Genomic DNA, 23,694 nt, shown 5'->3' with positions numbered 1-23,694 from the left:
TATAAGTAAGAAACTATGAGTAATATCAAAAATATGAGATATTTTGGGTATCCAAAAATGAGTAAATTCTCACATAAGATGAGGAGTTGAAAATGTACAAGGTTTATTAGTAAAAAACTATGAGCAATATTAAAAATATGAGATATTTTGGGTATAATAATTCCATTTTTACACATATGTAAGGAAGGGGAGTCCATTAAAGGAGGTGCATATTTAACATGCTTGAATGAGTTTTAAACTCAAAAATAATGTGATATTTTTATCTCTCCTCTCTCTTGAATCAAACCAAATCAAAATAGAACCAAACCGAATCAAAAAGGAACCAAACTAGATCCAAATCTAGTCCAAATTCAACCAAACTGAATTTAACACCATATTAGTGAATTTGGGAATTTACCAATTCCCATTTTTGAATACTTAAAAAAGGGGGACATGGATAACATGTTTGTAAGTTTCTCAAAATCCTATCATATGACCTATCGTTGGAAAGCACTTGAAAAATGGAATCTAAAGAGCTATAAAGCGCTCATTTTGGATTAGTGGTGTTCAAGTTATGGTTAATCCAAACTTTTGACCACGTGTCCCAAACTTGTGAGAAATTCCCATATTCTCCAATATGGTGTTATTTGGAAAATTCTAGAATTCAGTTAGCTTTGGTTAGAGCTTCCCTCTCCTATAAATAGAACATGAGTCCTTTGAAAAAAATAGAAGAATTTTACTATACTAGAGTTATGCTGAAATAATGCTAATTTCTACTATTCTCTAAAATTCTCTCCAAATTGAAGAAATTGGAGCTTCCCTCTTTCTTCAATCCCCATTGGTGGCTCCATCAACATACTTAACCAATTGATTGGTTGGGGGCCTCTACCGTGAACAAAGAATAAAGCAATTTGTAAGGTAAATGGTGAATTTTGATCTTTTCTATAATTTCTGAATGCTTCTCTCTTCTCAACCCCTCTCAAGCTTGAGAAGCTTAATTGAAATGGATTTTGAATGCTATTGAAGTTAATTGATGAATGGTAGTGAAGAATTACATAATTTGATGAATGCTATTAAAGTTAATTGATTAATGATAGTAAAGAATTACATAAATTTTCATTTATGCTTAATTCTAATGGTTTTTATGTAATTTCTCTCTCTTCCTCAAGAAATGGTCATACTCATGACTCATTCTCAATCCAAATGAAGCTTTTCCTTAATCCAAGATTAATCTATGCTTGAGGTCAAATTAATGGTTTTTTTTCTATGCTTTTAGTTTATGTATTTCATAAATATTGATGATTCAATCCGTTATTGGGTTAATGATCCAATTAGGGATCATTCTAATCATTCCCTTGATGATAAGCTTTATCCTTCAAAATAAATTGAGATTTATCAGTCATAGTGACGGAGCTATGGCAAAATTTTAAATTGATTTTTATGTTATGCATAATTGATGATTATTTTATTGTAAAAGTGTTACTTTTATCATATTTGGATTTCATGCATAGAGGTATGCATAAAAGAATTATTATTTTAATATAAAAGTGTTTCTTTTATCATATTTGGATTTCATGCATAGAGGTATGCATAAAAGTTGATTATTTTAATATAAAAGTGTTTCTTTTATCATATTTGGATTTCATGCATAGAGGTATGCATAAAAATTGATTATTTTATTATAAAAGTGTGACTTTTATCATATTTGGATTTCATGCATAGAGGTATACATAAAAATTGATTATTTTATTATAAAAGTGTGACTTTTATCATATTTGGATTTCATGCATAGAGGTATGCATAAAAATTGATTATTTTATTATAAAAGTGTTACTTTTATCATATTTGGATTTCATGCATAGAGGTATGCATAAAAATTGATTATTTTATTATAAAAGTGTTACTTTTATCATATTTGGATTTCATGCATAGAGGTATGCATAAAAATTGATTATTTTATTATAAAAGTGTTACTTTTATCATATTTGGATTTCATGCATAGAGGTATGCATGATTATTTTATTATAAAAGTGTGACTTTTATCATATTTGAATTTCATGCATAGAGGTATGCATGAAAGTTGATTATTTTATTGTAAAAGTATTACTTTTATCATATTGGATTTCATGTATAGAGGTATGCAGAAAAGATATTCTTTTTATACTAAAAGTGTGATTTTAATCATAAATGGATTTTATGCATAACTTAGATGCATAAGAGAAATTCTTTTATTCTAAAAGTGTAATTCCTACCAAATTGAATTTATGCATAAGAAGATGCATAAAAGATTGATTTTTAAATTCAAAGTGTCATTCTCATCTAAATTGAATTTATGCATAGGAAGATGCATAAAAGAATGGAATTTCAATTCGAAAGTGTTATTCTCATCCAAATTGAATTTATGCATAGGAAGATGCATAAAAGATGGATTTTTAATTCAAAAGTGTCAATTCTCATCTAAATTGAGTTTATGCATAAGAAGATGCATAAGAGATGGAGTTTTAATTCAAAAGTGTCATTTTCATTTAAAATGAATTTATGCATAAGAAGATGCATAAAAGATTGATTTTTATTTCGAAAATGTTAGTCTCCTTAAATGGAATTTATGCATAAATAAATGTGTAGAGAAATCTTATATCAAATATAAGAATTCTCTTGTATTCTATAAAAAGATATGAAATGTGATAAGATGTGACAAGAGGTGTATGAGATGTGATAAGATGTGATAAGATATGTATAAGATGTGATAGGATATGATAAGAGGTGTATGAGATGTGATAGAATGTGTTAAGATGAGTTAGGATGTGTTAAGATGTGTATGGGATGAGGTATAGAGTGTATCTGATGGGATAAGATGTATATGGGATGTGTTAGGGCGAGAATGGATGTAATATGGATGTATGAATGTAGATATGGATGTATGAATGTGAATATGGATGTGTGGATGTGAAAATGGAAGTGCGGATGTATGAATGTGGATGTGGATGTATGCATATAGATATGTATGTATGAAGGTGAATGTGGATGTGGATGTGGATGTATGGGTGTAGATACGGATGTGTATGTATGTATGTGGATGTGGATGTATGAATGAGGATGTGAAAATGGATGTATGTATGTAGACGTGTATGTATGGATGTGAATGTGAACGAAGATGTGGATGTGGATGTATGGATCTAGATACGGATGTGGATGTATGTGAATGTGAATGTACGAATGAGAATGTGAAAATGGATGTATGCATGTGAATGTGGATTTACGAATGAGAATGTGAAAATGGATGTATGTATGTGAATACGGATGTATGTATGTGAATGTGGATGTATGAATGAGAATGTGAAAATGGATGTATGCATGTGAATGTGGATGCATGAATGTGAATGTGGGTGTGTGGAAGTGGAAATGGAAGTATGGATGTATGAATGTGGATGTGGATGTATGCATGTAGATGCGTATGCATGAATGTGAAATTGGAAGTATGATGTGGACGTACGAACATGGATATGTATGTAGAATAATGAATGTGAAGGTGTATGTGAAATAATGTGTAGTCTATATGAGTGAATGGATGAGAATGAATGGAATGTGGAATAAGTAATGTGGTCCGAGAGTGGATAATGTGGAAAGACGAGAGTTCGTTATAGAAACTGTATTTTGTGACTATTTGTAAATGACTGTTTTATGTCAAGAATGCTGGGGAAGCATTTTGACCGTCTTGTGGATTAAGGTCATGAAGACCTGACTGTTAAAGTTGCAACTGCTGAGACAAAGAGTCAATGGAGGACGTCTCGCGTAGCAAGGTCGACCGAGGTCTTGACCAACCTCGGTTCGATTTAAATGGTGAGCTTCCGGTACGGTGGATGAGGGACCAAGGAAGCGGCCTATGAGTGAAGCGCTAGGTCACCTGCGAAGGATCCTAGAGGGTGCTGACCATACGGTGCTCGGGCTTTGGGTCGCCGAAGATACCCACACGTGCGTCGTGGAATATATTGGAATAAAGAATAAGAATTGTTTTATGAAACCGGGCATGGATCTGGTTGATTGAACTTGCTAACAGATGAGTCCATGGCTCTTTTATATGGATCTGTGGGTTGATCTTGCTGATCTTGCTGATCTTCCATGGAGATTCCATTCTGTTATATGAATATATTGCCGGTTACTATGAGCTAGGAACTATGGAAAAGGTCCGTGAGTGAACAGGTGGTGAGCGTTCTGGTTGCCAATGATGCCATAAGTACACCGATGAATGAATGACAGGAAATAAGGATTCAACCAGAGACTTTGAGGATTGTCATCAGTGACATAATGGTTTCATTAAAGGATTGTTTGAAAGTTAGTTGATGCTGAGAAAAAGGCAATTTCATATTGGGTGTGTAAGTGGTGTGACTAGTTTTACGTTTGCATGAACTTCTGGCTAGGGGGCCTGGGAACTCTTTTCCCTGGTACCCGGGACAAAACCTAACCAAATTCCTAATTGGATCCCATCACTACAGTGGTTGGGAGGTTGGCTAACCCATGGGACTGGATAAGGTTAGGCTGGACGGATGGATCCGTAAATCAAGACTCAATTTCTGTTATTACGATAGATGAAGTAAATCCCGATAGTAATTGTTCTATGGATAGGAATCAACGGCTATGCCTCTTGATGGGGAAAAAAGCGTTGATCCCAATGATCTAAGTGCAAGTTTCATCCTTGACTGACCAAGTACCTTTAAAGATGTAGTCGGATCAGTTTGATCAGTAATGATCTTGACTACGTTAGAGTAAAAAGTTATCCTGGTGGAATCGCCCGTGCTTTCCGAATAAAGGAAGTTTTTTTGGGTTCGGTTTTGGAAAAACCAACGGATTAGTCTTTTGTCTAGATATCCGTGGACGAGGCCCCGAGTGTGGGACTCTGCCCCGCGCAAGATATGCTACTTCCACTGCTAGTATCCCGAATCCGTTGCGCGGTGGGGACAGGGATCTCACACTCAACACACCTGAAGAAAGCTTTAAAAAAATCTTCGGACAACTGGATTATCTACCCTTAGAAGCCTATACTCCTCGCCTCCATCTGGCAAAAAACATTAGCTAGTGCAAGATAAATGTTTCGTGCAAAAAAAGAAGAAAAATAACAAAACCTTACAGAACTCATTTGGTGGATCAATATTTGAGACGAACGGGGTTAGAACAAGCTTGTAGACAGCAAACTGAAAAATTCTGTATTGTACAGTGCCTATGACTCAAAAATCTAACCTATCAGGCTTTTCATAGTCCACAAACATTACATGTACGTGAAGTTGATCCGCGATCTTTTGTAATCTCAGACTGTAAATTCCAAGGAGCCCAAAGCTCTCGTTGTAGGGTCTCGACCATATAACCCCAACAATAATTTGGGTTCTAAAAAATAAATATATTCCCTGTTTGCGAAAAGAATGTATCAATAGCAATATAAATTCATCAAACAAACCGCAAAACCTACATAAAAAACAGGTTTCTATATACACCGTAAAACACCAGTGCTCTAGTCTAACAGTTCGATAATTAGAGATGCTATTGCTGATTGTCCTTCCCAAAATGGAGGGTCTACAATTCAGCCCCATGAATATTACATAGATTATGGAACACAAAAATACCTAAATTATAGCAATCTCAAAAAAAATTTACCTTCACTACAAGGGATCGGGCTCATACCCGCGCTCCTAGCCACTAAAAATGACTTGTAAAAAACAGTAGCGGGCCCGTGTATCAGCGTGTGTATCATTGCGGCCAGAGACATGCGTGTAAAAGCGCGTGTATAGGACTTCTCAGACGCGCTCATACACGGGTGTATACACGCGTTCTGTTCTGTTCAGATGCATTTAGACGTGTTGATACATGCGTCTATACACGCGTTTTGTTAATGTAGATGCGCTTATACACGCGTATTTCTCAGTTTTGACGCGTTTATACACGCGTGTTTTACAGATTATCCGCATATATACACGCGGTTTTTAGCAGTTCTGAGCGTTTATGCACACGAACAGAGAGCAAAAAAAAAAATCCAGAGAGTGCTATTTGATGCCTGAATACTGTTCCAGCATTCCAGCACCCAATAACACTCTCTGGATTATTATTTTTTTGTGCATTAGACCATCCACGAAGAACATATACACGAGGGAGATTAAGACAAGAACGACATGAATGCATACATTGTCAATACACGATTCAAGACAGACATGAATAAATACTATCGATTCACAATTCAATATTACTATCAAAATTTCACACATATATACAAGGGAGTCCATATCTCGAAGTAGCCCATGGCTTCAGTTTACAAAAAAATATATACAACCACATCCTCAATATGGAATGTGATACTATAAGTCTAAGTACTACTCAGACCCAGATGATGACTCGGTGCTCCCTCCATGCTCAGATGAGCTCACATCAGTCGGAATGTCCGATGAGTAGTGCTCACGTCCACCCTCTGAAGTGGCGGCTGTTGGATCATCCGCAGCTTGTGCCTGTTCAAGTAATATATAGTATATAAGTATATATATATGTAATTCAATAAACCAAAATCATTCATTTAGAATTTTCAAGTACCTGTCGACCATCTCAAACTGCGCGTCCGTAATACGTCCCTCGACTCTGAAGATGGCCCACATGTCAGGTCTGCTATGCCGGCGAGCATACGCACTATCGTGGGTTGTGGGCTTCCTCCCCGTAACCCGTCGTCGCTGTATCATAATCAACACAATTTGTAAGATTAAAACAATCATAGAATCAATGAATTAAGTAAACAATCAAATAAAGTGGCAAGATACTTACAAACTCTGCCTCCCATGACTCGACGCCGCCAGATCCGAAATGTGAAGATCCAATGGTCTCCATCTGGATCCGTTGTGCCTCCGCATGCTGCCTGCTCTTCACGCCACCCTCTGCTCGTTTCTTTGCCTCCTTCCACTCGCGTTTGTGCGCAGTGGGGCAGGTTCCTCGGCAAGATAGCCACCCGCAGCTACATTTAGCCGGTCATCATACGCGAGTTTTTTAAGGTGAGATCTTTTATTACTTAAGATCTCCCTTATTCGCGTCCTTCCCTATACATCCGAGAATGTAGCATGTGGGGGATTGGGGTACCGACTATGTACAGCCTCTATCACCTCCCCAACTAATCGGCTATTTTGATCTTTAAATTTAATAAAATAATTTCTATACAAGTTTGATACTACCCCACGCATGTACTCCATTACCTCCCTCCCCCTCGCATCCATCACTATCCCGCCCCTATCCGTCACATCATAGGCAGATCACTCTCTCCACCTCTCTCATCTCCTCCTCTTTCGAACTGTCTCCTCTAACTCTTCTCCCTCTATCTCCTCTCTCACCGCGTGCCCTACCCCCACCTCCCCCACCAAAGCACCCGACCGCCGCATCCTCCACTCCCACTCTTCCTACTATTGCGGGTGGAGTCACGACTGGGGGATTGTCTACGTGACGGTGGCTGTGAGCCCTGACATGATGGTGGCTCTGAGGGAGCACATGAGGGTGTGCGTGATTGTGTCTGGGACGAGGTATGTCTCCTCGATGGACGTGGAAGAGGAGAAGCTGCATGCCGTCTCGTCGGACTCGTAGGCATAGACGACACTGGAGTGCCCTGGATACTCGCGGTAGGGGTATAGACACCAGGGATGGAAGGAGGGGGATGGGTATACATATACTCTATAAGCTCAACTGGACCAGGATGGCGCCCAAAATGATTTAGCATCTCCATTAGCCAATTGCTGTATGCAAATGGATCAGATGAAGAACCTGGAATATCCATAAAGAACCTGCAAAAATAATCTTCATGTACATCATGGGCTGTCTCTTGACTCACACAAATATCATCATTCAAGTCACCTATCAGCCTGCAAACCATAGAAACAGCAAACGCAGTCTCGTGTATACACCCGTCCAGAAACGCGTGTATACACCCGTCAAAAAACTGTGTATACACTCGTCCAGAAACGCGTGTATATTCGCGTGAGCAGACTCTGCAGACAGGATACACGCGCTTTTACACGCGTTTCTACACGCGACCTGCGCAAAAATTTTTTTGAAAGGGACCGACCTCCGACAAAGTGTCCTTATAAAAGGACCACTGTCGCCCCTGTCAGAATCGTTCACCCAAAATCGTGTGCACAGAAGCAAAAGGACGGAGACAAACCCAAAAAGCAAAGAGAAAATAGCATAAACAAATCTGAGGAAGGAGACAAGGCAAAGGACAAACTGACTCACCTCTGAAAAAGTGAGTCTTCTTTCTTGCTCGGTTTCCTCCCGTGTGTGCTCCTTCTCTGCTCCCTCCTTGCACTTAGGTTTCGTTTCTGTTGGAAGAGGCGAAAACGAAAGCAGTGTTGATATGTTAGTTCAAAATCTTTATTTGGGGAAGGCGGGCTATTTTTAGTTTAAACATACCGTCGCATTTATAAACGCATGTATGTTCACGTGTATGACAATTTAGCTGCGTTTATACATGCATTTTGCACGAATTACCCGCGTTAATACACGCGATTTTTAGGAAATAGCCGCATTAATACACGCAATTTTTAGGAAATAGCCGCGTCAATACACGCGATTTTTATACTTTCATTAAAAACATATTATGATTTTGTGTTTTCTGGTTTGTATATAGGATGTCATCAACCTCTTCAAGCAATTCTGGGAAAGATGAGACAATGCGTCATCATAATCGCGATGTGTGGTTGGGACAACGGATCAAATGTATGTGTAATCAATGTCAAGGATGCATTGTATGAGCACGTCGAATTACCTTGAATCACATCTCCATGTATGGAGAATGGAATCAAATAGGTTTAGAGGTGAGTAGATGTAAATTGATGGTATTCAAATGATTCATGGTATCCAAATTAAATTAATAGAGTTGTAATATATAAACTCTAATTGAAGCAGGATGCAGTACCACACCCTAACATGGTGCCCTACGCACGACGAGAGCACGCAAAGCGTCGACGAGATGATGCTGGAGCTTTGGGATCTATTGTCAGAGATGAGTGGGAAAGGGATGACAATAGCCCTGCACCCCACGAAGTTGAGGAAGAGGAAGTGCTTGATGATATGGTGCGGAATCTTTTTAAGAATGATCCCAAAGGTATGGATGACGATGATATGGAACAAGAGCATCTTTACAAGGCTTAATCGACACCGGTGTTTGAAGGGTGCACATTCTCTGTTTTACGTGCTTCACTTGAACTACTCAATATACAAACAGTTTATGGATGGAGCAATGCAAGTCTTGACGCATTATTGAAGTAAGCATTCTAACTTACAAATTTGAATTAGTGGTTTAAGGTTTAGAATTTAAGACTAATTATAATTGATGATATTGGATACAGGCTATTATCAAACATGCTTCCAAAGGAAAATAGACTACCCACCTCAAGAGACATAGCGAGGCGCTATGTGACATCTCTTGGAGGATTGGATTATGATCGCATACATGCATGCGTCAATGATTGCATTCTCTTTCGTGGGGCACATAAGGAGGCTCGACATTGTCCCACTTGTGATGAAGCAAGGTATAGAACAGATATGAAGAGTTTGAAAAAATGTATTTATAAGATGGGCGAGCTTGTGAGGTATGTAAAACCCATGTCAGATCACCCTTCATTATACCTTGCAAAATGAACGTGCATGAGGTAGAACGTACTCTTTATTTATTTTTCAGATATGTTAGTTCCAAAGCAATTGATCCAGCCACGTTGGATGATGCGCGTGTTATGGCAGTGGAGGTGGTTTGTTTGGTAGAGGAGACTTTTCCGCAAACCATTCTCACAAGTCAACTACATCTCATTGTGCATTTAGTGGACGAAATCGCTTTATGTGGTATTGTGCATGCACGTTGGATGTTCTTCCTAGAGCGCTTCATGAAGACCTTAAAAAACTTTGTGAGGCAAAGTGCAAGGCCTGAAGGAAGCATGGCCGAGGGTTGGTTGATACAAGAGTCTCTTGTATATATTTTAGAATTTCTTGGTCAGGTGGACAGCTCTTTGCCACGACTATGGAGCAATGAAGAGGACTTGAGGATGACCTCTATTGTGCCTCAAGGAAAAGGACAGAGTAAAGTAATTGACAGAACATTGATTGATGATCTCAATTTCACTTGTATCCTTAATAGTGATGTGATGAGCAGATGGGTTACAAGATATGAGGATGCAAAGACAAAAAGGCAAGCAAAAAGAGCTCTCTTTCGGAGGCAACATGGCTCTCGAAAGGCGTACCCTAAGCATCTAGCAACACTTCCGAATGATATCCATGTTGATTGGTTGCATGAGGAAATGGAGAGAGCAGAGAGCGACAAGGGGCTACATATCACGGCGGAAGAATGGGAGTATGCACGAGGATGCATGTTAGAGGTACATAGAACTAATGTTTTTGCATTAGTTGTAAGTGATTTGCTTTTAATATTTATTCACATTGCTTACACAAATATTGCTTCTATTTTGGTCCAATGCACTATGTTCAATGCTATATGGTGTGAAGGCAAGCATTTTCAAGCACAAAGAATTGATGAAAAGAGAAATACACAAGATTGCGGTGTCATTAGTAGCTTTGAGGGAGCTAATGGAAAAATGGATGATTATTGTGGCATAATCCAAGACATATTTAGGCTTGACTTTCGTCGCTTCTTTGTGTATGTTTTGGATGTCAAATGGCAAATGAACGTGGTGGAAAAAGGGCCTGATGCAACGATAAAATGCCATGCAAGTGGCTATGTAACTATTGACTCTACAAAGTTTTGGCAAACAAAGAAAGATAGGCTCGTATTGCCACAACAATGTGAGCAGGTATGCATTTTTTTACTAATGTGTTTCATGTACATATATATCTAAGCTCGCGTACCCCTTGACTTTTGATATGCTGATTAATTACTGTACTATGTGTATTTGAGTAGGTTATCTATCTACCAATGGTGCATGACATTAAATGGTGGTACGTCATCCCTATTGCACCACGTTCCCAAGTGATGTATAATACATTCACTGATATGGAGCATATGGAGGATGTAACAAGCCGCAATGAAGATGATGTCGAACATGCCAATGAAGATGTTGTGATCGATGATCAAGAAATAAGAGATGATTATGATAATGAGGATGAGCGTGCCATTTCTCATGATCATGAGAATGACCCTACCATTGAGGATGATGGTGATGTTGATGAGGATGATCAAGACATTGATACCATTATCAATGGAGTACAGAATATCGATAGTGGAATAAATTTAATCGTAGCCTTACAAATTGATCAAATGGATACTGATGTTGATCGTTTGGCAAGGATGGATCTTATTGAAGATGAGATCGAACCCTAACCAATCCGTCACTGTATCATTCTAAATTGATGACATTTCTATCATCTCATATGCATGATTTATTTTTGAATATATTTCATTGTTGTAAATGCATGTAGTGGGATTGTGTAATGATGTATACTGTAATGTACTATGAGATGGTTTAAAGAAAATAGTTCTTAATTTTGTAAAGGAATTGAGTTTTTCTTCAGTTTTTCTTTACCATGCGTGTATTAATCCGTTTATGGCAGCGTGTATAGATGTGTGTATTACTGCGTGTATATAAACGCGTTTATACACGCGTTGATAAATGCAAATATACACGCAAATTTAAATGCCAAAATACACGCGCTCGATTCTATTCAAATACATGCACGACCATACACGCGCTCGTAATTTATCGTGTGTATGAAACGCGTGTATGGCAGCATTGTCTTGTAGTGCTTCAATATCTTCGCCATCACCATAAACAAATGAAAATAATCTCCTTGCCACCTCCATCCTGAGAAATATACCCCTGATATCAAATATAACACTCGCAACACTAATAATTCACATAACACTTTAAGGTCTCCCTCTCTCCCTCTCTCTCTCTCTCTATATATATATATACGTTAAGTATTTTGTGCCAAGAAAGAAAAATAAATAAAAGAGTCAAAAGTAAACGTTTGCTTATCTGAATGTCCAAAAATAACAAATAGAACTCACCAACACCACCCATCCGCTATCTCAACAATTAGAACCACCTCTTGAGCAATGACGGGGCATTCTCTTTTGTGGATCTACATGGTATCTTTAGCTAAATCCAAGTATATTTATACACATGAATTCAATAATACCAAAGAGAGAAGCATCAATGTGAAAGATTGCATAGAAAGACAACATAGATTACACATGTTACATTGGGTTCACACTATAGAGAACCCTTGTATGTATTTGGTTGAGTACCTTTCATATTATGTGTACTCTTATCTTGTATATGGTGTGTTGAGTGTTGAGTGAAGAAGAAGAAGATTTTCAGCCTCTCACCTTGTGTGTTCTCTATTAGGGTTTTGTGAGTGTGTGTTCTTTATTAGGGTTTTGTGAGTGTGTGTGCTTGTTGCAAGAGCTCAGGCTCTCTTCCTCCCTGCATCTTTTCAAGGCACAAGTAGAGTTTAGGGGAGCTAAACAACCAGGTATGGACTCAAGAGTGACCAGACACTAGTGAGAGTGGCCATGCATATGTGAAAAAAGAACCACGCCTCTATAGTCCTTCACCTCGCAAACTTGGAAACACACACATGAATGGGGAAACACCAGCCACCGGCTGAAACACTTCTCACTGTTCATCACCACACCACCCATGCCAGATAGACAGCACAAAACAGAGGCACCATACACAAAGCAAACACCCAACAATATATTCCCAGTCACACAACACTTCATACAAGCTTCTCTCGACACAGAAGCCTTACTCACACAACCATAAACAAAACACTCAGACCTGTCACTGCTGAGGATACACCACATCCCCAATCACCGCGAACCTCTCGCCTGCCTACTGTGCCAATCACACCAGAAAGAACCCGGCCACTCACTCTTCAGAGGGCGCCCCACCAGCTAACCCTCAACTCTATGCAGCCCATCACTTCTGTATGTGTCGCCAGCTACCCAAACTCCTCTCTCTCTCACTCTCTGTGCTGATCCTCTACCAGCTACTTCCTCTCTTTGACTTCACTCAGCATCCGCTCACGTTGTCCACTGTCCTGTCTCCTAGGCGACCTCCTCACAGCCGCCAACCTTCTACCATAGCCACAGCCACACGCTGTCCACCTGCTTTCACTTCCACATCCAGCTCATTATCATCACCTCCAAGGCCTTCCAGTATGGCAGCACGTTGGCAACAAAATACACTACAAGGGATTGGGCTCATACCCGCGCTCTTAGCCGCTAAAAATGACTTGTGAAAAAAAGTAGCGGGCCCGTGTATCAGCGCGTGTATAATCGCGGCCAGAGACATGCGTGTAAAATCGCGTGTACAGTACCTCTCAGACGCGCGTATACACGGGTATATAGCCGCGTTTTTTTCCACAGACGCGGTAATACACGCCCGTATACACGCTTCTTATTATATTAGACGCGCTTATACACGGGTATATAGCCGCATCCTACTCAGTTCCCATGTCCCAGACGCTTTTTTACTTGCCTCTATATACGCGTTTCTTTAATTTAGATGCGCTTATACACGCGTTACTGCCAGTTTATACGCGTTAATACACGCGTAATTTCCAGGGTATCCGCGTAGATACACGCGAGTTTTAGCAGTGTTGACGCGTGGATACACGCGAACAGAGAGCAAAAGAAAAATCCAGAGAGTGCTATTTGGTGCCTGAATACTGTTCCAGCATTCCAGCACCCAATAGCACTCTCTGGTTTAGGGTTTTTGGTGCATTAGACCATCCCATTAGACCATCCACGAAGAACATATGCACGAGGGAGATTAAGACAAGAACGACATGAATGCATACATTGTCATTACACGATTCAAGACAGCCATGAATGTAATACTATCGATCAATCAATTCAATATTACTATCAAAATTTCATACATGTATACAAGGGAGTCCATATCTCGAAGTAGCCCATGGCTTGAGCTTACAAAAAAATATATACAATCACATCCTAAATATGGAATGTGATACTACAAGTCTGAGTACTACTCAGACCCAGATGATGACTCGGTGCTCCCCCCATGCTCAGATGAGCTCGCATCGGTCGGAATGTCCGAGGAGTAGTGCTCATGTCCACCCTCTGCAGCAGCGGCCGGTGGATCATCAGCAGCTTGTGCCTGTTCAAGTAATATATTGTATATAAGTATATATATATGCAATTCAATAAACCAAAACCATTCGTTACGAATTTTCAAGTACCTGTCGACCGTATGGTCTCATGGCCAACTCAAACTGCGCGTCCGTAATACGTCCCTCGGCTCTGAAGATGGCCCACGTGTCACGTCTGCTATGCCGGCGAGCATACGCAGTATCGTGGGTTGTGGGCTTCCTCCCCGTAACCCGTCGCTGTATCATAATCAACACAATTTGTAAGATTAAAACAATTCATAGAATCAATGAATTAAGTAAACAATCAAATAAAGTGGCAGGATACTTACGAACTCTGCCTCCCATGACTCGACGCCGCCAGATCCGAAATGCGAAGATCCAACGGTCTCCATCTGGATCCGTCGTGCCTCCACATGCTGCCTGCTCTTCACGCCACCCTCTGCTCGTTTCTTTGCCTCCTTCCACTCGCGTTTGTGCGCAGTGGCAGGTTTCTCGGCAGGATAGCCACCCGCAGCTACATTTAGCCGGTCATCATACGCGAGTTTTTTAAGGTGAGATCTTTTATTACTTAAGATCTCCCTTATTCGCGTCCTTCCCCATACATCCGAGAATGTAGCATGTGGGGGATTGGGGTACCAACTATGTACAGCCTCTATCACCTCCCCAACTAATCGGCTATTTTGATCTTTAAATTTAATAAAACAATTTCTATATGAGTTTGATACTACCCCACGCATGTACTCCATTACCTCCCTCCCCCTCGCATCCATCACTATCCCGCCCCTATCCGTCACATCATAGCAAACCACTCTCTCCATCTCTCTCATCTCCTCCTCTTCCGAACTGTCTCCTCTAACTCTTCTCCCTCTATCTCCTCTCTCACCGCGTGCTCTACTACCTCCCCCACCTCCCCCACCTCCCCCACCAAAGCACCCGCCGCATCCTCCACTGCTCCCACTCTTCCTACTGCTGCGGGTGGAGTCACGACTGGGGGATTGTCTACGTGACGGTGGCTGTGAGCCCTGACGTGACGGTGGCTCTGAGGGAGCACGTGATGGTGGCTGTGAGGGTGTACGTGAGTGTGTCTGGGACGAGGTATGTCTCCTCGGTGGACGTGGAAGAGGAGAAGCTGCATGCCGTCTCGTCGGACTCGGAGGAATAGACGGCACTGGAGTGCCCTGGATACTCGCGGTAGGGGTATAGACACCAGGCAGGGAAGGAGGGGGATGGGCATACATATACTCTGTAAGCTCAACCGGACCAGGTTGGCGCCCAAAGTGATTCATCATCTCCATCAACCAATTGCTGTACGCAAGTGGATCGGATGAAGAACCTGGAATATCCATAAAGAACCTGCAACAAACATCATCATGTACATCATGGGCTGTCTCTTGACTCACACATTGTCATTACACAAGTCAATTGCCTGCAAACCATGAAATCTGAAACGCCGCAGTTTTTTGTCTGCAGAAACGCGTGTATACACCCGTCAAAAAACGCGTGTATACACCCGGCCAAAAACGCGTGTATCTGCGCGTGAAAAAACTCTGCAGACAGGTTACACGCGCTCCTACACGCGTTTTTACACGCGACCTGCGAAAAAATTTTCTCGAAAAGACCGACCCCCCGACAAAGACAGAATGTCCTGATAAAAGGACCAGCCATTGTCGCCCCTGTCAGGATGCAGCAACCCAATCGTGTGCAAAAAGGCAAACCCAAAGAGCAAAGAGCAAAGTAAACAAATCTGACAAAAAGAGACAAGGCACAGGACAAAGTGACTCACCTCTGAAAAAGTGAGTCCTCTCTGCTCCTTCTCTGCTCCCTCCTTCTCCCGTGTGTGTGCTCCTTTCTCTGCTCCCTCCTTGCTGTTGGAAGAGGCGAAAACAGGCGAAAACGCATGTACTGTTGATTTCTAAGTTCAAAATCTATATTTGGAGAAGGCGGGCTATTTTTAGTTTAAATATGCCGCCGCGTTTATATTCGCGTTTATGAACGCAGGTATATTCGCGTGTATATGCTTTTAGCTGCGTTGATACACGCGTTTTGCAGAAATTAGCTACGTGAATACACGCGTTTTTTAGGAATTAGCCGCGTTAATACACGCAAATTTTAGGAGATAGCCGCGTGAATACACGCGATTTTGTGCTTTCATTAAAAATATATAATGAGTTTGTGTTTTCTGATTTGTACACAGGATGTCATCAACCTCTTCAAGCAGTTCTGGGGAAGATGAGACAATGCGTCATCGTAATCGCGATGTGTGGTTGGGACAACGGATCAAATGTATGTGTAATCGATGTCAAGGATGCATTGTACGAGCACGTCGAATTACCTTGAATCACATCTCCATGTATGGAGAATGGAATCAAACAGGTTTAGAGATGAGTAGATGTAAATTGATGATATTCAAATGACTCATGGTATCCAAATTAAATTAATAGAGTTGTAACATATAATTTGATAAATTGAAGCAGGATGCAGTACCACACCCTAACATGGTACCCTACGCGCGACGAGATCACGTAAAGCGTCGACGAGATGATGCTGGAGCTTCGGGATCTATTGTCAGAGATGAGTGGGAAAGGGACGACAATAGCCCTGCACCCCACGAAGTTGTGGAAGAGGAGGTGCTTGATGATATGGTGCGGAATCTTTTTAAGGATGATCCCAAAGGTATGGACGACGATGATATGGAACAAGAGCATCTTTATAAAGCTTCATCGACACCGGTGTTTGAAGGGTGCACATTCTCAGTTTTACGTGCTTCACTTGAACTACTTAATATACAAACAGTTTATGGGTGGAGCAATGCAAGTCTTGACGCATTGTTGAAGTAAGCATTCTAACTTATAAATTTGAATTAGTGGTTTAAGGTTTAGGATTTAAGACTAATTATAATTGATGATATTGGATGCAGGCTATTGTCAAACATGCTTCCAAAGGAAAATAGACTACCCACCTCAAGAGACATAGCGAGGCGCTATGTGACATCTCTTGGAGGACTGGATTATGATAAAATACATGCATGCGTCAATGATTGCATTCTCTTTCGTGGGACGCATAAGGAGGCTCTGACATGTCCCACTTGTGGTGAAGCAAGGTACAGAACAGATATGAAGAGTTTTGATGTACCTCGTAAAGTCTTGCGACACTTTCCTATAATTCCTCGCATCAAACACATGTTCAAGTGCAAATCCATAGCAGAGCTCATGTCATGGCATTCCTCACATCGATCGGATGATGGCATGTGGAGAATTCCCGCAGACACTCCTGCTTTGGAAGCAGACACTCCTGCTTTGGAAGGATATTGAAGATGAGTGGCCTAGCTTTAAAACAGAGCCCAGAAACTTGAGACTTGGCCTGGGTATGGATGGAGTGAATCCATTTGGTTTCAAAAGCACCGCATACAGCGTGTGGCCAGTTGTGCTGGTGAATTACAACCTTCCACCATCAATGGCGATCAAGAAGGGACATCTTATGTTATCCCTTCTAATTCCAGGGAAACATAAAGTCAAGCATATGGATGTTTATCTTGAACCACTGATTGATGAGTTAGAGGAACTATGGAGAGGTGTTGCGGTGGTGGACATTAGTAGGCCTCCCTCCTCTCGACACTTCGACTTAAAAGCAGTGTTGATGTGGACAATGCATGACTTTCCAGGATACAGCGATTGTTCTGGTAAGAATTCTAATTACCTCCCTACTCTATTACTATTGGCTATATATATTAATTAGACGGTTTGAATTTATTATTCTAACTTTTATTTATATTTTAACAGGTTTGAAAACATCGGGTAAACATGCATGTCCTGTTTGTGGCCCTTCGTTAGTACATGAGTATGCTGATGGTTTGTGTAAGACTATATTCGATAATCATCATCGATTTCTCCCCTCAAATCATCCTAAATATGTTGCTAGTAAGAGTAACATTCCTCCACAAACACTTCGTGCAAAAGATTGGAAGCGTATTTGGGAGTCTACAACTATTCTTCCTCCAGATGGCATGAACAGGTATAGTGATGTTTTTTCAATCTTGTTTTGTGTAGTCTCTAATTGGATTAAAGGTCACATAGAGCAATCCCTTGTGCAGGTACTCTATTTTTTTCCGGCTGCCATATTGGACCCATCTTAAGATCAACCATCTTCTTGATCCCATGCACATCTTCAAGAATGTGGGATCTGGTATTTGGGAACATATTACTGGTAAACGAGACAATGTTAGCGTACGTGAGGACTTGCGGGTCGCAGGACGTATGCGTCAAGCTTGGCCACGAGAGGTGGGTGGGCACGTTCGTCTTCCGCCTGCACCATGGATGATATCAAAGAAAGAGGAGAAGCAGGTAAAGCAGGCCATCACCACTTTGCGTACTCCCACTGGATGCATGAGATCATTGAAGGGAGCCTTTACAACCACTAAGAAAAGAGGCGTTGAGCAACTATATGGGTTGAAGTCCCACGATTGGCACAAGATGCTTCAAGTAAGTGTTTTCCAAGTCTTGTACGTACGTTGAAATTAAATTTTGTAATGCCATAAACCATAAATGTGCTCTTATGTGCGCAGTTCATACTACCTACTAGCATCGACCATTGTGCGAATAAGAGTTTGAAAAAATGTATTTATAAGATGGGCGAGCTTGTGAGGTATGTAAAACCCATGCTCAGATCACCCTTCATTATACCTTGCAAAATGAACGTGCATGAGGTATAACGTACTATTTATTTATTTTTCAGATATGTTAGTTCCAAAGCAATTGATCCAGCCACGTTGGATGATGCGCGTGTTATGGCAGTGGAGGTGGTTTGTTTGGTAGAGGAGACTTTTCCGCGAACCATTCTCACAAGTCAACTACATCTCATTGTGCATTTAGTGGACGAAATTGCTTTATGTGGTACTGTGCATGCACGTTGGATGTTCTTCCTAGAGCGCTTCATGAAGACCTTAAAAGACTTTGTGAGGCAAAGTGCAAGGCCTGAAGGAAGCATGGCCGAGGGTTGGTTGATACAAGAGTCTCTTGTATATATTTCAGAATTTCTTGGTCAGGTGGACAGCTCTTTGCCACGACTATGGAGCAATGAAGAGGACTTGAGGATGACCTCTATTGTGCCTCAAGGAAAAGGACAGAGTAAAGTAATTGACAGAACATTGATTGATGATCTCAATTTCACTTGTATCCTTAATAGTGATGTGATGAGCAGATGGGTTACAAGATATGAGGATGCAAAGACAAAAAGGCAAGCAGAAAGAGCTCTCTTTCGGAGGCAACATGGCTCTCGGAAGGCGTACCCTAAGCATCTAGCAACACTTCCGAATGATATCCATGTTGATTGGTTGCATGAGGAAATGGAGAGAGCAGAGAGCGACGAGGGGCTGCATATCACGGCGGAAGAATGGGAGTATGCACGAGGATGCATGTCAAAGGTACATAGAACTAATGTTTTGCATTAGTTGTAAGTGATTTGCTTTTAATATTTATTCACATTGCTTACACAAATATTGCTTCTATTTTGGTCCAGTGCACTATGTTCAATGCTATATGGTGTGAAGGCAAGCATTTTCGAACACAAAGAATTGATGAAAAGAGAAATACACAAGATTGCGGTGTCATTAGTAGCTTTGAGGGAGCTAATGGAAAAATGGATGATTATTGTGGCATAATCCAAGACATATTTAGGCTTGACTTTCGTCGCTTCTTTGTGTATGTTTTGGATGTCAAATGGCAAATGAACGTGGTGGAAAAAGGGCCTGATGCAACGATAAAACGCCATGCAAGTGGATATGTAACTATTGACTCTACAAAGTTCTGGCAAACAAAGAAAGATAGGCTCGTATTGCCACAACAATGTGAGCAGGTATGCATTTTTTTACTAATGTGTTTCATGTACATATATATCTAAGCTCGCGTACCCCTTGACTTTTGATATGCTAATTAATTACTGTACTGTGTGTATTTGAGTAGGTTATATATCTACCAATGGTGCATGACATCAAATGGTGGTACGTCATCCCTATTGCACCACGTTCCAAAGTGATGTATAATACATTCACTGATATGGAGCATATGGAGGATGTAACAAGCCGCAATGAAGATGACGTCGAACAATATGCCATTGAAGATGTTGTGATCGATGATCAAGAAATAAGAGATGATCGTGATAATGAGGATGAGCATGCCATTTCTCATGATCATGAGAATGACCCTACCATTGAAGATGATGGTGATGTTGATGAGGATGATCAGGACATCGATACCATTATCAATGGAGTACAGAATATCGATAGTGGAATAAATTTAATCGTAGCCTTACCAATTGATCAAATGGATATTGATGTTGATCGTTTGACAAGGATGGATCTTATTGAAGATGAGATCGAACCCTGACCAATCCGTCACTGTATGTTCTAAATTGATGACATTTCTATCATCTCATATGCATGATTTATTTTTGAATATATTTCATTGTTGTAAATGCATGTAGTGGGATTGTGTAATGATGTATACTGTAATGTACTATGAGATGGTTTAAGGAAAATAGTTTTTAATTTTGTTAAGGAATTTTTTTTCAGTTTTTCTCTGCCATGCGTGTATTAATCCGTGTATAGTAGCGTGTATTTATCCGTGTATAATAGCGAGTATCATTCCGTAAATATTATCGTGTATTTATGCGTGTATTACTGCGTGTATATAAATGCATTTATACACGCGTTGATAAATGCAAATATACACGCGAACTTAAATGCAAAAATACACGCGTCCGATTTTATTCAAATACAAGCGCGACCATACACGCGTTCGTAATTTATCGCGTGTATGAAACGCGTGTATGGCAGCATTGTCTTGTAGTGATATAATAGCCATGTGGCCTTTTCTCAAATTGGCCACGTTGTTATATCATTTTTTATTTCCCCTAAGGCCTAGAAGGTGGCATCCTCAATGCTTTCACACCAATGCTTTTGTACCATCCCTTCCTACTTTTCATATACGTGGCCATCTGCATCCTTCCATTTCACAAATTCAAGGCAACATTGCCCGCATGCTTTCCATACCTTCAAATACAATCTTCCAGTGCTGCCCACTCATCCTTGGGACGCGCACACATTTCAAGCGGTCGAGTGGCTGATATCATCCCCAGCGGACCTCGTTTCGGACAAGCTTGTACAAAGCCTACAGCCAAACCATTCTCTCTGTACATCTGCCAAGGCGTTCCCGAGCAAAAGTCTCACACAAGCCATGCATCCATATGTACACAAGCCCAAAATATCTCTCAAAAAAACGCCTGACATACTTTGCCAACCCCACCCATCTGCTAGAGCATTCATGCTCAGCAGCAAAAGATAAAATCTAATAGCTATCCACCAAGATCAATAGGAAACAGCAACTCACCATCCCATTCCCCAATATCTGTTAAACACCATGGCTGCATCACTACATACCAAACATCAACCGTATGCACCAGAAAATCATTTCCATCCACTTCACCCACAACAAACCTCCTTGTCTTTAAAACCTGTGGCATTGCAACATTAGGCATCCCATTCATCAATACGAGTGAAGGCCAGGTTCCAACATTTTGACCTTTCTGCACACAAAAATCCACATCCTTTCCAACAGCAGTGTCCACCAGCACTTCCAGCTCTTGTACAATAGGCATCTCTTCACAACCATACAACTCAGCTAGTTCAGAATCCTTGTCATCCATGGACTTTGTCTTTAGCATTTCAGCAACACGCAAAGAAGCCTTAGCTACACTCTCAACCATATCTGCATCCATGTCCATCTCTAGCTCCTGTTCATCAAGGCTAGCAACTTCCCACATATCATCCTCAAGCACAATACTCTCATCACCACACTCTTCATCAGCCAAATCTACAGGCATACCTTCTTGAATGTTGCCAACCCCCCTGGTATCATCGTCCAAAGACTCCCCAACACATAATGCATCAAATGGGAAACATCCACATCATTCATTGCAGGTACCATACCATTATCAAGCTGTCCAAGAAAATCCATAATGATAGGATCTTCCTCCATGCTCTCCACATCAAATCACAAACCATCTTCACTTCACCACAAGTCTCTACCCCATCCTCCTCCCTTATAGAATCTGGCAAAGAATCATCCTCAAAGCATCCTGTATCCAACTCCTCTTTCTTCTTATCATCAGCCAATCCCAAGGCATCATCCTCTTTGCTTCCATGTGCATGCATATCATCCAGATCACTGTCATGTACAGCCATGTCCAAATCCAAAGAAGAATCCATTGGCAACTCCTTATCTTCACTTTGCTCCTTCACCTGCTTTTCATTCACCTTCACCTGCTTTAAAAACTTTGGAAAAAAATCAGAAGGAGGTTCTTGTCTAATCAAACTTTGCATAGGATTCTTATCCACCTCAACCAAATTTACATGCATATCCCTTGCAGACACAACACCTTCATACGGATAAATACCCATCTCCATCTGCTTCAAAATCTTGCCTTTCTTTTCCCTAGCAACCCTAACTGCATCATCAAATGACTTGGGATTCTTCAACTCAACCTTGACCTTTAAATGGGGTAGCAAACCATCAATAAACAAGCTCTTCTTCAAAAACATAGGAGGAATTTCTCTTGCTTCAATGTCATACACCACTTACTCCACAAACATGTAAATACCTTCACAAAACTATCCAGTGATTGCCCATGTACCTGCAAAAAGATGCTCAACTCCTACCAAAGCACACTAAAATCCTCCGCTTGCTGAAAATGCTCCAAAAGGCATTCTTTCAACCTGTCAAAGGTCAACACACCATGTATCTCACATGCCGCATCCTGTGCTTCAAAATCTTTAAGCTAGCTTCGGGCATCTTCCTTCAAGAAAATCTTTACTAATATCAAAACCTGCTCTTCATCTGTAATATGATTGGTAATGCATGCCAACTCCATTTGCTCCAAAAAGTCACACACATCTTCACCCTTCCTGCCATGAAATTCAGGATAAGACCACATCCTGAAAACTTGTAACAATCCCAAAGCTCTCCTCAGTGGGGGCATACGCCCTTCTAGGCGAAGAATAACACCTGAGTTCTCCTTAGTGGGGGCACCAGAAGAATGTGAAGTGAAAAAAAGAAAAAAGAACCGCGCCTCTATAGCCCTTCACCTCGCAAACTTGGAAACACACACACGAACGGGGGCACCACCAGCCACCAGACAAAGCAAACACCCAGCAATATATTCCCAATCACAATACTTCATACAAGCTTCTCCCGACACAGAAGCCTTACTCACACAACCATAAACAAAACACTCACACCTGTCACTGCCGAGGATACACCACATCCCCAATCACCGCGAACCTCTCGCCTGCTTGTTGTGCCAATCACACCAGAAAGAACCTGGCCACTCACTCTTCAGAGAGCGCCCCACCAGCTAACCTTCAACTCTGTGCAGCCCATCACTTTTGTATGTGTCACCAGCTAACCTGGCCACTCACTCTTCAGAGAGCGCCCCACCAGCTAACCTTCAACTCTGTGCAGCCCATCACTTTTGTATGTGTCACCAGCAGCAGCAGCTACCCAAACTCCTCTCTCTCTCACTCTCTGT

General features: G+C 41.0%; 1 protein-coding gene and 1 pseudogene across 1 annotated transcript; one reads left to right on the top strand and one right to left on the bottom strand.

Moving 5' to 3' along the window:
• The window catches only part of LOC147603226 (drimenol cyclase drtB-like), a 32,035-nt pseudogene extending 18,827 nt beyond the window's left edge, over positions 1–13,208 (bottom strand).
• A 6,562-nt stretch (positions 13,209–19,770) lies between these two features.
• Positions 19,771–20,583, top strand: LOC147603225 (uncharacterized). Its single transcript, XM_086796526.1, has 2 exons — positions 19,771–19,965; positions 20,073–20,583. The coding sequence occupies exons 1-2, from the start codon at positions 19,837–19,839 to the stop codon at positions 20,493–20,495; spliced, it is 552 nt and encodes a 183-aa protein (XP_086652652.1). The 5' UTR covers positions 19,771–19,836; the 3' UTR covers positions 20,496–20,583.
• Positions 20,584–23,694: the final 3,111 nt, after the last annotated feature.

This window comes from Cibotium barometz, chromosome 64, assembly GCF_041138505.1.
Source record: "Cibotium barometz isolate CiBa-2024 chromosome 64, ASM4113850v1, whole genome shotgun sequence".
Taxonomy (NCBI): Eukaryota; Viridiplantae; Streptophyta; class Polypodiopsida; order Cyatheales; family Cibotiaceae; genus Cibotium; species Cibotium barometz.
The sequence above is the reverse complement of the archived record's forward strand: the minus strand, read 5'-3'. Positions and strand labels throughout refer to the sequence as shown.